Here is a 14369-nt window from a genome sequence, read left to right on the forward strand (position 1 = left end):
CTTGCCCCAAAGGCCAAACACGGTAACCCAACCTTTTTCCACTCACTGGCAGCTGTGAATGGTACACAGCAAAAATCAAGTATCAGTTTTAATTGGCTGCAGAGAATAAAAAATTATCTCACTCAAAAAACTTAAAAAAAGAAGAAGAAAAGAAAAAAGAAAAAAATTAAAGTAATTCAGAATTTTAAAAAGTTTCTTCCGGCAAATGACCTGTGGGCTCGCTATGAATTCCCCTCCATCCCAACATAAGCCCAGGTAGGTCTGCCTTACCTTCCAGAAGACATGGTTCTGAAAAGTTGGATATGAAGAAATCTTGAATATATTAAGTCATTTAAAAATCCAGAAGGGGAAAAGGTTAATCCAAGAAACCACACAACGAATGTATTCCCATGAAATCAAAATCTTTTAATAACATGAACACTTCCCCTCGATTTATTTATTACATTAAAGAAAAGTTTACATACCGTTTACAGTTTTTGTAAAGTGGCAGAGTGGTAGTTAATATCATAATGATGCTACATAGTTGCACTTTGTATTGAAGAAGTATCATAAAAATTTCATGGCACATTACAAATACTTGGTGAGAAGTAGTGTAGTATCCTCTTTGAAGAACAGAGAGAGGGTCCCCAGGTTTACTGCACCACCCCTCTTTCCTGCCTCAATGGTACCCACACTGGTATCTCAGGATTTCTCAAGGGCTACCCCACCCATGCTGCTGCCATATGCAATCAGTCACCAGACCTCACTGTGGCGTGAAGACCACAGGGCTTGTGGACAATGACTACCCTGGCAAGGCAAAACCCAGAGGCCTCCAACCATGGGAAGCAGCTCCCAAACCACCCTGGGCTGCCCCCACTCCTGACTGCCCAGCCCAGCCTGGACAGCCTGCTCGCAGGCCCTGCCCTGAGGCTGGATCATGCCTGGCTATCGGCCCCACCACGCTTTCCCACGGGTGTCTCTGAGACCCCAGTGTGGGGCACACCTTGTCTCCCTGACCCGAGCAGGTATTGGTCCTCAAACCCACAGAAACATGATCCCAGCCACCTTGCCTTCTGCTCTGTTTTCGTATTTCTGCTTCGATACACTACTTTCTATTCCTTTGCAAAATCTAACCACTGGGATCCAATCCAAAGTTGCAGTGCTCGCTCCCCTAATAATTTTCCGAGTCCCCTCTGCCGTCAGCAGGGTCTGCTGCCTCCAGGGGCGCCTCCCGGTTTCCGGGGAAGCCTCGGGTGCACAAGCACAGGCGCCTTCCTCTGTAGCTACAAGGCGGCTGAGTGGGTCTCCTGCAGGTTCTCCTCCAGCTTCAGCCCTAGGTTGTCGATCCCGATGCCGGAGACGGGCGGCACGCTGCTTTCTGCGGGCTCCGCCGTGCGCGTCGGGGCAGAGCAGTACAGAATGAAGCCCACCATGATGACGGAGAAGGACAGAATGTAGAGCCCGGAGAACTAGGGGGAGAACGGGCGATGGGTTGTGGTCTCTGGCAAACACATGTTGACGGCTACCCCCCCTGCCCGCCACACTTTGAGGGTCAGCTAGCTTCTCGTCATCTTTGTTTCTGGAAGCTTCCAAAGAGATGCCAATGCCCCCAAACCCGCCGGCGCGTGTACCGTGAACGCACAGGCTCAGGCAACACCTGCCACATCAGCCAACAGGACCCTTGGAGCTCTAGGAAGTGGAACTCCTGCCTTTCTCTGTGATACGCCCAGCGGGACTTCCACCTTGCAGCCAGCCCCACTTTGCGGGGAGAATCAAAGGTCAGCATGGCTACCATCCATGAGAGAGCCAATTTCAGACCCTAAGCACCGTTTATAATATTGCTATGAAACAGAGAAACACTGGACCTAAGATAAAATGTGGATGTACAGATATGACACATTCTCCACAACCCTCCGTGTATGCTAATGCAATGAAATCCAGTTTGTTAAAATTTAATAAATTATCTTCTTTCAGGAGACAAGGGTTACACAATCAGATTTATGGTGGGCTTAGCAGATAAGGTCTTTAGAGCTCGAAAGACGTCATTTTTTCGGAAAAGTCTCAAACCCGAAGAGGTTAGTGGTGTAAAGAGCAGTCGGACAGGCACAGGGCACGGAGCTCTGCAGGAGGAATCTCCCACCCTCTCGGCTCCCTGAGGGACTGACTGTAGCGAGAGCCCATTCTGACAGACACACCACAAGGATGCATGGAGTTCCTGGTGACCTTCTCCAACCCCCCCCCTTTTTTAGGAAAACAACCACCCAGAGCAAACTGCAGTGAAGACAAGACACTAATTCATTGTGTATTATTACTGAAAACAGCATTCTGACACACCCCCAAAGTTTAAATAAATAATATGATGCATTCTGTATATTTGCTCTTATTTGAATCAAGGATCCATACAAAAGTTCAGGTATTAAGGAAATTAATATTTGTTTTTAACAGCATGAAAGATAAAACACAGGAAGAGAAGAGCTGAAGACTGACCAAGAATGATGTGGTAAATTTTAAGGAAACTATGTAGCATAATGAATGTGTAATTAAATGCCTAGGATCATTTTATTTTTCATGGAACAAGCAAATTCAAATTTATGAACAGTCCTGCTAACCTGATTTTAAAGTTAAGAACAGAGAATGCTGGGGCACTTGGTGGCTCAGTCGCTTAAGTGTCTGACGTCTGCTCGGGTCATGATCTCGGGGTTAGGAGATCAAGCCCTGCGTAGGGCTCCCCACTCAGCAGGGAGTGTCTCTCTCTGTTTCCCTCTGCCCTTCCCACCACTCGTGCTCTCTCTCTCTCTCAGATGAATAAAATCTTTAAAAAAAAAAAAAAAAAGAACGGAGCATGATATTTTGTTCAAGCCAATAAATATTTTTAAATTCATTTAGATTTCATAGTATGCCCCCAAAGAGTTCTAATGCCTAAAAAGAGTTCTAATAAGAAGATGACAAAGAAAAACAATAAGAAAACACAACAGGTTGAGAAAGGAGATGTGAGAGAGAGAGAGAGAAGGAAAAACCAGATACGCTCCCTAAAGTAAAAGGAGGAACTAAACAGGTTTTGAAATGAGTATTATGTACAGTGCTGATCATCTCCAGCTGTGAGCTTCTGTGAGTCTTCTGGTTTTTAAGTGTATAGAAGAAAAAGTGTCTTGTTCCTCTTAAAAAGCAGGTGATCAAATGGAGTCACTCTCTTAGAAGGGAGAGACTCTGAGGGAATGAGGTAAGTCTTCTGAATTAGAGGCTCTTACTTTTACCTTTCTTCTTCCCCCCCCTTTTTTTTTTAAATTCTGCCCTTTGTGTCTGGATCTACACTGGAAGTTTCTTGCGGCTACTCTGGTCAGTAAGTATTTACTCAAGATCAATTCCAGTGGAGGCAGAGTCTGACAATGAGGAGTGCAGAAATTTTTAAAATTCTTTCAACTGTCAATTTTAAAACGCAGAACCAAAGTTATTTTAGAAACTACAATTTTAAGAATTGGTGGTATATTGGACTTATAATTTTGTCTCGAAAAACTGCTTCTAAAATGCTAGGTATCGGGTGCCTGGGTGGCTCAGTCAGTGAAGTGTCTGCCTTCAGTTCAGGTCATGTTCCCAGGGTCCTGGGATCGAGTCCCATGTTGGGCTCCCTGCTGCTTAGGGAGCCTGCTTCTCCCTCTGCCTCCCTCTCTCTCTCTCCCTCTCTGTCTCTCATGAATAAATAAAATCTTTTTTAAAAATTAAAAAATAAAATAAAATGCTAGGTATCTTCTTTAAGCTCTGAATGGTTTTCCACCTCTGTAATTTACTCTGAAGATCACAGCAGACCCACTCTTTGCTCTACAAGTCTTGAAACAGCCTTTGAACAAAAACAATCAAATCTGATCTGGGTTAAGAGTGAGCCACTAGACGTGCAGGGACAAAGAAACATAAAGTAAAAGAACGGAGAAGGAATTTAACGTTCACATGCTCTAATTTGGAGAATAGCAGTTTAAAGTTATGTGGTCAAAAAAATGACATACAAAAGGCTTTTTCATGTTAAAGTGAAGAGCAGTTAAAGGGCAAATATCTACACGAAGGGAGCTTATAATGGGTAGCAGCAGGTGTATTTTTAAAGCTTTTCTTTCTTTAACCTTAGTTCCTCCTTCCCACTTGGATACTATTTTACTTAGAAGAAGTTAAACTACTAAAGCTAAATCAATGGACCTGGTTTAAAAAGAAAAACGCACAGGTGAGTGGGGTCGTATGTTAACACAGATAACCTATAACCACTAAGCTTAACTACAGAATAGAAACACCATCACCCCCTAGTGGCGGCCATGTGAAATGCAAGCACAGCACCACAACTCACTTGTAAGGCTCACTTTGTAGCCCTTGGCAACTGTTCTCATTAAAAATCAATCAATCAATCAATCAATCTAGGCATGTCAGATCACTTCTCTGATTCACTCTGACATTTGTTACTTTTTAATGATGCAACCAAAAAGCTATAAATACTCCTTCGGTCTAAGTTCAGGAATAGCTTAACCAGCAGGTTTGTAAAGATAACACCCAGTTCCTTTCATATGTAACATGGCAAGGCAAAATGGTTCGTGCTTCTTAAGCAGAAATTTCTGAGACCCCACTGAATGAGGCATTGTGCATTCATGGCCAATTCCTGGGAACAGTGTAAATCAGTGCCAAGCAATTTCTGCCTGGATACAAAATTTTACAAGGACAAAGAAATGTAGTTGCTGTCCCCAAATGAAACTAAAATTATCAAGCAACAGCCAACATTCTCACTATTTGTAAGAAATGTAGTTGCTGTCCCCAAATGAAACTAAAATTATCAAGCAACAGCCAACATTCTCGCTATTTGTTCAAGTAACTGGGATAGCAAACTCGTCAACAAGCATTTACCAAAGGTATACTAAAGAAAGATGGACTTCCAATGCAGCACTTCTCAAAGGGCGCTCCCAAGACCTTGGGGGTCCCCAAGACCCTTACAGAAGTCTGGAGCATCAAAACTCTTATTATAATACGAACGTGATGCTATTTGCCTGGAGTGCAGACCGTCCAATGAGATTCTTGCCAAAAAAAGATGAGGTTTTATTTTTGGATCTAAACTAGTAAAGACACCCATGACTTCTTTTAGACCAAGCAAGTGTTCCTCTTTGAACATGATCTATTTGCTTACCTTATAGCCAAACAGAAAGAGTCCAAAGAAAAGACTGTAGAGGTCAGCTGTCAGGATGCCCAAGTTCACAGAGGTGGCACTGGTGACTTTAATCACGAGTGGCATGAAGCTGTACAGGCAAAACATGCAGAGGGCAAACGCCACAAACAGCAGGGCTACAGAAAAAGCAAAGTGGAATATCTAACATTACAGGAAGAAATCAGAAGGCAAAGATGCTTTTAAGGCTTGGCTGTCATATACAATTCCCTGATCCTTTCACACACTCTCTACAGAGCACCTTGCAAATGCTCAGCATTGCAAATGAGACACTGAAAGTTCACAGGAAAAAAAAATAATAACAACAACAAGATATGACACAGAGTAAGGACTTCAAAATTGCAACAGGGTGTTAGATGGTGAAGGCCATAGGGACTTGCTCATGGTGTGACTGGTTCAACAGCTCTCGCCACCTGCCTCATCTGCCCACCCCAGAGAACGTGATGCTGTGATAAAAGGTCCATAAAAGCAGAATCACTGTGAAGAAAAATCACCCATCATCTTTTGTTTGCTTTTATCTGGTTCATTGGTTGGACATGATTTGTGTCACTGGATTCAGAATACAGTATTTTTAGTCATCAAAGGCAGGTAGCTGTTCGGTCCGTTATCTTGTGCTCATGTCATTAAATTCAGCGCTCTCAGAAAGCACAGTATAACCATCCTCTTCGGGCCAGAGTTGGTCATGTGGGTGCTCACCATTTAGTTTTGCAACCATTCCTTCAATCCCACCTCCATACTCAACGTACACCCACTCATACCCACTCACATTCAGGTACACTCACTCACACTCTGGCAATCCAAGTTATTTAATTGAATTAAATTATCCAAGCACAGCACATGAACTTCCATGACATTTTATAGGCTATTTTTAACTTCTTTCCATCCATCATTAAGTAAGGTTGAAGGAGTCTTTCTTAACTGTTCCACCACTGTTTTCTACATTATTTATTTGTGCAGATGCCCAAGAATATCAGGTGAGAGTCGTAATGGAAGTTGGTGGGTGATTATACACCCTCAGAATGTTCGGGTTAATGTTTCACAAATTACATCAAGCAGACAACCTTCACATTAGGTTTGAGGACTCGTGATACAGATCTAGTTGAAAGGGAGTGTGACCGAAGGTCACAGAATTCCTAGTAAAGGAAAGCTATTCCTGAAGGTAAAGATTAAGAATTAACTCCCGTGAAGGTTCATTTACGAGTTCTCAGGGAAAACTCAATGTAAACCCTGGAGCCCTCGGGGTACCAAATTACTCTGTGATTTTACAAAAATGCTTAAATACTACTTATATGAAGTATTTATTTCTCGACGTGTGTTTTTGTCACTTAGAGGAAAGGATACTGCCCCAAAATGGATGACCATTTTATGTACATACCAATCTTCCAGTCCCACTGGATGCTGGCAATATCCTTATATTCCACAATCAATCTAAGATTAAAACAAGAGGTCAGAGAGAGATCCACATACTCATTTTCACTAGTTTATAAGCATTTTAGTTGCTATATTTCAGCTAAGATGAGGAATTACATTGCTTCTTAAATTTTTCTTAGGGTATAAAAATAAGTATCTTTAATATAAATGACAACAAATGAAACCCAAAGGAGCCCAAAAACATGCTTGACGCCCTTCAAGGCACTTTTCAAGTAGTAGCCAACATGACATTATGTTTTCCATTTGAATAGGGAGTTCATATTTTCTGGAAATAACTGAAAAATAAAGTCTGTATGGTAATGCCTCTACCACGTTGTAAGCAGAAATCATAAGCATCACGTACATATAAGAAAATGAGGCATAATTCTTGATATTTCAAGAATCTTCTAATAGTTAGCAAGTCACTGATTTCCAATGGGAATCTGGGCCAAATCAACAATGAATATTAGTAGCTGGAAAGTAATCATGTACCATATATGTGCTTATTTTGTTTAAGGGAGATTTTAGACTCTTACAGCTGTATGCCGCTGATAATTGTTCCAAATAAGCCCACCATCCCTAAAAACTCCTGTCTGCTCAGCTTCTTCACAATGTATTCTTCACACACGTTAGAAACAGCATAGAGGGAAGCCCCAAGAAGGACCAAGATGTCACCAATCAGGACGTCACTCCCTGTAGGAAGACAAGACACAAAGAGGTACACAGTGTTTTTTTGTTTGTTTGTTTTGTTTTTTTGTTTTGTTTTTTGGTTTTTTTAAGAGGTACACAGTGTTAAGACGGGACGCTTTCTAGCTTGCTTCCAGGAGTGTATCTGGTTCACATTCATTTAAATAAGAGTTTACAGAAGGAGAAACTCTGGTTTCTAGAAGTTCAAGGACTCTTACTCCTCTCACTTTATGGCACAATTCTACTGTGATTTTTCATATTTTGACCCCTTGGGAGATGACGCAACTGGAAGATGGATAACATAGGGCCTTAGGAAATGATTCTATGACAAAGAAATTAACGGAATTCATGGAAGGGAATTAACTAAAAACTACAGGGAAAGAAGCTAGGTAGTCAAGTTCATCTTCCCTCAATCCAAGGATACAGTGAAGTCACCTGTAGACTGGGGAAATTCCGAGGCCATACTTAGATTTTATAGCATCCATTGTCTGAACTTTGGCCCAAAGAATGTCCAAGTGTTCTCATCCAGAGAGCGACTGAAAAAGAGGTCGGTCACGCAGTGGACATGAAGTTTCCTTCTGATAAAAAGCCAAGAATCTACAAGTTTTTCCAGTAACTAATCCGAATGGATGGGCCAAAAGAGGATTATTGCCGATATTTAAAGAAACTTCTCTCCCATGAGACAAAACTATTTAGTGTGACAAAAAGAAGCAAGGGCCGTGGGCGGGCAGGGACACAAAGCACACTTGGCAGAAGGGGTCCCAATAGCAGAAGGAAGTAAATCTGAAAATAAAACTTAAAAGACAGTTTAGCCAAGACATGCTTTCTGTCTTTTCCTACAGAGCTTTGCAATACAGAAGCGAAAACATAAGCAACACTTTTTTTCCGTGAGCGAAGCAGAAGAAGGACCACAGCCTCTCACCGGAGTTGTCTTCCCTCCCTGCCAGGATGTCTGCACCGACCATCGTTCCCACGCCCAGCAGACACACAGCCACAGCGACGAAGTGGATCACTCTGTATCTTGCATAAAGAATAAACCACGAGAGAGCCATCAACACAGGGATCCCAAAGCAGTCCAGAAGCTGCAAGGAAAGAGACACAAACGGCGTAAGCCTTCTGTCCTCAGCTATACGATGGGTAAATAATCCTCGGAGTCCGCGTTTATTCCTGCCCGCCCTGAGCATCTCGACGGCGATTTCCCGGGATTACTTGGATTTACCTTTACCTGGATTGACTGGTTGAATCTTCACAACCCTGTGAGACTGAAACCGCAGTTCCCATTCTACGGATGAGGAAAACCAAGGCACAGACAGGTTGCATGAGTTGCCCCAAATCCCACAGTTGGAAGTGGGAGAACCAGTGGCTGACCCCAGGGATTCTGCCTCACAGCCTGTGCTGTACCTCTACCCTCCCAGCCGCGTTTTTCCTTAAGTCCAGCAGGCAGTCCTGCCTTCCCTCACGCACCCCCTCACTCAGTCAGTACTTCCGCACCTCACGTGGGGGAGACCCTAGGGGGCTGGAGCGTAGAGAACAAGAGAGACACAGCCCAGCCCTCAGCAGCATACGGAAGGCTAGCCGGACATAGAATAAACAGTCACACCAGCAGATATTTAGGTGTCACTGGGCTAATAAGCACTACCAAGTACAAGGAGGTTGCCACAAAGCCAAAAGATGCCATCTCCCTGACAAAGTGCCCAACCCCACCCTCGCTCACAGAGAGTCCTTGCGCTCCTCCTCATCGAATATTCATCCATCACCTGCTGATCGTGGGTCCAGAAAATACTTCCTCCACCCCCAATATCGTCAGGCTAAAAGGCAGTGCCAAAATCTCAGCGAATTCAAAATCACTTGTAAGATAAAGGGGGGGAAATGGAGATTTTATTCCCTCGACTCTTGAGGTCACAAATGTTGTGAAGTGCATTCAAGGATAAAAAATATATTCTGTATACTAATTAATAGTCCCGAACCTGCTTTATTGCTCCTCCTGTTCTTTTTTTAACCTTGTCTCGGATGCTCTCTGTGTCTGTCTCGTTTTGGACAAGCCAGGCCCCTAAATCTCCCGCAGCCTGTCGGAGCCCGTCCACGGCTGCTGACTGATGGCCTTCTGCCACGGTGTCACTGCTGGGGGCCGGCGCACCAGGCGCAGGCACGGGCACCTTGCCTCGTTATTCATTCCAGCTCCACAGCTCTAATCCCCTAAGTGCTTTGCTGAGCCTGCCTGAATGACAAACCACTACACGATGCAAAGGATAACAGCCCGTCCCGGAAGACACCGGCGGAATCCAGCCGAATGACTTAACAAAGTCTGAACGATGTTCCTTAAACAAAAAAAGTAAAAAAAAAAAAAAAAAGGTCACTTCTCAAAAGTCTCACGGGAGACTCCCTCTTCTTCAAGTGTGTCTTAAAATCAAACTTAAATTTATTCTATTTGGGGGGCGCCTGGGTGGCTCCGTCAGTTAAGCATCCGCCTTCACCTCAGGTCCTGGGATCGAGCCCCGCATCTGGCTCCCTGCTGGGCAGGGAGTCTGCTTCTCCCTCTGCCTGCCGCTCCCCCTGCTTGTGCTCTCTCATGCGCTCTCTCTCTGTCAAATAAATAAATAAAATCCCTTTAAAATTTTATTCTGTTTTTAACAAGTTTTGGTGGGCAATGAGTGGCCGTCTAAGGGAGCTGCCTATGTAGTCCCGCCACTGACCAGCAGCGTGCTCCCCAGCCGGTCGCCCTTGGCGTCACAACATGAAACGAAGAGATCAGACCACATGATCTCACAGGCGCCTTCCTACCATGAAGTTCCATGACTTCTCATCTGCTATCTAGCACCCTGGGCCACCTATCTACACCGACTCTCCTCCTCACAGTGTACTCTTGGTGATGGATGTCTTCTCCTTGACTTCTACTAAAGTAGAGATACTTTATTAGAGATGGGGCAGAGAGGAGAAAGTGAGATTGAAAGAAGCCTTAGAGAACGGGGGACAGGGGCTTCAAACAGCACCATGTTCTAGAAAGAACAGAGCAGCCCAATGGAGGAGAAACTGGCTGTGGGTGGGGAAGGAAAAGGAACAGAAGTGGGGTAAAATGGGAGGACACACGGGTGGAAACCTAGTCCAAGGTGCCAACGGCCACGTCATGAGCTTCATGTGGTTGCTATTCCAGAATCTCTGAAGGAATCCTTAAGCGGGAGGTTCAGAGACCCCCAGGGCCCAACTTCCGTCCTTCCACCCACACTGCAGATTTACTCAAGTAGAGAATCAGCTGGAAGAGTCCCAGGGAGAGTCCCCAGCCACTGCAGCAAGGAGTTTTAGCTGCTAGATGCCCTTTTTATAATAGACTCCTTGCGAGGACCGGAAGCACATAACTTTTGATGACCAAATGCTTGGGTTTTTCTAAGAGGCTAGAATTGAAGAAATTATTTCCAATAGTCTAAGGCATGAGCTTCAGTCAAAGACTCAAGTGTAAGTTTTTTTTGCTTAGCTGGGTTTAGACCTTGTACCAAGTCAAAACTGGTCATTATCGGTCATCCACAACCAAAGTTTCTGTGAATTATAATCAAGTAATTAAATTGTGTATGAGGAGGGTCGAATGTGACCAGAAAAATGCCATCTTCTACATATATATATGCTTATTACCCATAGCTAAAAGCACACTTGATCCTATTTGTGATGAACTTGATCCTTTAGGTAACTCTGGTTTTATAGTTTTTTTTTAAGATTTTATTTGTTTATTTGTCAGAGAGAGAGAGAGAACACAAGCAGGAGGAGAGGCAGAGGGAGCAGCAGGCTCCTTGCTGAGCAGGGAGCCCAAGGTGGGACTCGATGCTAGGACCCAGAGATCATGACCTGAGCTGAGGGCAGACACTTAACTGACTGAGCCACCCAGGCGCCCCTAACTCCTGGTTTTAATTTTTATGAATGCTGGGTTTTCTACGTACCTCCTGTGATATCTGTCTTAACCCATATTTCCCCAAACCAAAGGTCTGCTGAAGACAATGCTTAGCATGATTAGCGCGATGTTACAGAAGAGAAAATATTTAATATGAGGCATTCAGATAATAGCATTTAATGTATATTCACATTGGAAAAGTACTGAATTGTCATCAGTCTTTATGTCTTCCAAGTGAAGTAAGTCTAATTACACTTTAATTCTTCCAGAGATGAAATAAGGACACCTCTGTTTTATATAGTGAGAAAACTGATGCATCAAAAAATTACAAATTTCAGGGCGCCTGGCTGGCTCAGTCAGTGAAGGGTCTGCCTTCAGCTCAGGTCATGATCCCAGGGTCCTGGGATCGAGCCCCGCATCGGGCTCCCTGCTCCGCGGGGAGTCTGCCTCTCCCTCTGCTCCTCACCCCAGCTCATGTTGTCTTTCTCTCTCACTCTCTCTCTCAAATAAATAAATAAAAATCTTTAAAAGAAAGTTACAAATTTATTAAACTGTGAAGACTAAACCTGGCATCGAGGTCTCTCACTTTCACTTTCCTTCATGAAACAGTTTGTTGTTAGCAGTGGTGAGTCACATCATGATACAGCCCACAGTTCGCTAACATCAAGACAACTGATCAGTCATCCTCAAAACCTGGTTAAAAAGTACTGTTCTGCAGGAACATTTTTCTTTCAATCCAGCAACAATAACCCTAAAAGAGGAATAATGATACCAGTTTTACCTCTGGCCACCCAAGGTGCTTAATCTCTACCCCAGATGTCTACAAGGTTCTTTCCAGTGACTCCAACGGTTCCTTTTGTCTTGAATATCTACTTTATTAGCAAACCTCCAACTTTTCTGTAGCACAAAAGTATATTCACTTTATTTTTTTTTAATTTTTTTATTGTTATGTTAATCACCATATATTACATAATTTGTTTTGGTGTACTGTTCCATGATTCATTGTTTGTTCATAACACCCAGTGCTCCATGCAGAACGTGCCCAAAGTATATTCACTTTATATGCCATCTTTAAACAAACTTAAAAAAGAACTCTTGTCAACATCACAACATCAATTGCCAACTAAATATTTATGCTTATTTTGGTAGCAACTATTCTATTCTGTAACAACATTGGCAGTTTGGGAACTGATTAACGTGTATACATTTTCACCGATTCCAGGAAATTTTACTCATTAGCACATATGCTCCAAGAAGAAACAGATAGCATCCACCTGTATTTAGGTTTTCTGCCAGTGAACAGCTTTTCCATAAAATTTGGTTAGCACATATGGGCTCAGATTCTTCTCTGGAAGCTGAAAAATCCACACAGGCGAGAGGAGGCCCCCTTACCTGGACACTGGTTAGAGTGGTGTACTGGTACGCTCGGACGATCAGGTAATTAGCTTCCACGTCTGCTAACCCAAGGAGGACATACTTCCACCATTTTCTCTTCAAGATGGATAAAAGGTTATCGCTCCCTGGTTCAAAGAAATCTGGGTTGGTACATGTTACCTGGTGCTAGGCATATCAATTTAGAGATTAAGGAGTCAAAGCAAAGGTTTACTTTCTCTTTTGAATGTGGTCCCTCCTAATTTCCATTACTCAGAACCAAAATGCCTACAATAGCTCAGCAAGTGTCAGATTTTTTTCTATTATGAAACCCAAGCTAAGATGTCAGCATAGACCAAGGGTTTAAAGTATACACCAGAGAGGAAGTAAGTAGGAGAAAGTGGTTAAATTTCATTTCCTACTGTAACAGAAATATAATAACCAGGTATGGGTTTGGATGCTGCCATTCCTGACAAGCTACAGATTATCCTATGACAATCAAATGTTCTCTTATGAATCCAATGATTATTTAACCTCTGCACGTGGTCATTCTTTTGGAAGAAATGTGCTTTCAAGACAAAATTAACTCAGTGATAAGTCTGAAAAAAAGATTTGGTGGCAGCACTGAAGAAAAACCTTTTATCCCCCAAATTCTACTTATTCAAGTTAACTGCAATTCACTTCTTTAGAGAATCTAGTAGACAGGAGATACATAATTAGCACATATATGAGAAGGCTTTATGGTAAAAATAACCTGCAAGTGAGAATCATAACCAAATAATTATCATTAAAACCCAATTAGGAGGAACACCCTGAAAACACAAAGTTAGTCTTCCTCAACATCTGACAGAGCATGGCAGGCACCCACCAACCATCCTTCGGGGGGACCTCACTGATGTACTTATGAGTCACACTGACTTCCTAAAGGCTGATGTTTACAAAGAAGCATCCAGAGCTATTAACCATGTACCCAATTCCATTTCCAACTCCTACTAAAGTTCTTACCAAATTTGGTACTTTCCACTTAAGACGTTTTCCCCTCTCCCACAACTGGTTTCCACCTTCTTTCAAAAACAAGTCACTTATCCCAACACCAGATACCATTGGGCATTAAGGTTCATATTACATGAGGATTTGCAAACACCACTGATTTCATTATGAAGCTCAAAACGATGAAAATGGAAGTATTGCCCCCTCCCAATCAGTCTGGGTTACCCATAGTCCTCACCTTTCTGAGTTCAATCTCATTTCATTTGTTTTTTAAAAGTCATGCTCTCCTCTTGTGGGAAGGACGTCTGTCATGACTAGCAGCCCCTAATGCGGGGTGGCGCCGAGAGCATGAGCTCGGGGGCAGGCTGGCTGAGTTGGAATCTGTCTCCACCAATTCCTACCTACAAGACTCACGGCCCGTTACCTACGTGTTGCACGCCTCAGTTTCCCCAACTGCAAAGTGGGGGTAACAGTAATACCCAACTGCTTCATTGGGAGGATTCAGTGAGGTAACACATCACCAAAGTGAGTTAAGCAATTAAAATGATGCCTAGCACAAAAATGTCAGCCAGAATCTAGCTCTTCCCATTTTCTGTGTAGCTAGCTACAAATCATATTTCTATGATTCTAAAACAACTTCACCCAGGCGTCTGGGTGGCTCAGTCAGTTAAGCCTCCGACCCTTTGTTCCAGCTCATGTTGTGATCTCAGGGTCGTGAGATCAAGCCCCACATTGGGCTCCACATTCAGCAGGGAGTCTGCTTGAGATTCTCTCCCTCTGCCCCTCCCCCTGCTTGCATGCACACGCTTTCTCTATATATATAATAAATAAATAAATCTTAAAAAAAAAAAACAGCCAGTGATAAAG

At 43.2% G+C, this 14369-nt stretch overlaps 1 protein-coding gene across 2 annotated transcripts in view; it reads right to left on the reverse strand.

The window, feature by feature from the left end:
• Nucleotides 1–384: 384 nt before the first annotated feature.
• Nucleotides 385–14369, reverse strand: part of SLC35F2 (solute carrier family 35 member F2) — a 46933-nt gene continuing 32948 nt past the window's right edge. For both annotated transcript variants that reach the window (XM_025894055.2, XM_073903682.1), the window contains exons 3-8: nucleotides 12534–12661; nucleotides 8187–8346; nucleotides 7114–7270; nucleotides 6543–6595; nucleotides 5132–5286; nucleotides 385–1448 (exon numbers count right to left, since the gene is read on the reverse strand). In XM_025894055.2, the coding sequence (XP_025749840.1) occupies nucleotides 1263–1448; nucleotides 5132–5286; nucleotides 6543–6595; nucleotides 7114–7270; nucleotides 8187–8346; nucleotides 12534–12661 (839 nt within the window). In that variant the 3' untranslated portion in view covers nucleotides 385–1262. The remainder of the gene's footprint in view (nucleotides 1449–5131; nucleotides 5287–6542; nucleotides 6596–7113; nucleotides 7271–8186; nucleotides 8347–12533; nucleotides 12662–14369) is intronic.

This window comes from Callorhinus ursinus, unplaced genomic scaffold (genome assembly GCF_003265705.2).
Source record: "Callorhinus ursinus isolate GAN/ISIS: 27379988/994484 unplaced genomic scaffold, GSC_fseal_2.0 scaffold19, whole genome shotgun sequence".
NCBI lineage: Eukaryota > Metazoa > Chordata > Mammalia > Carnivora > Otariidae > Callorhinus > Callorhinus ursinus.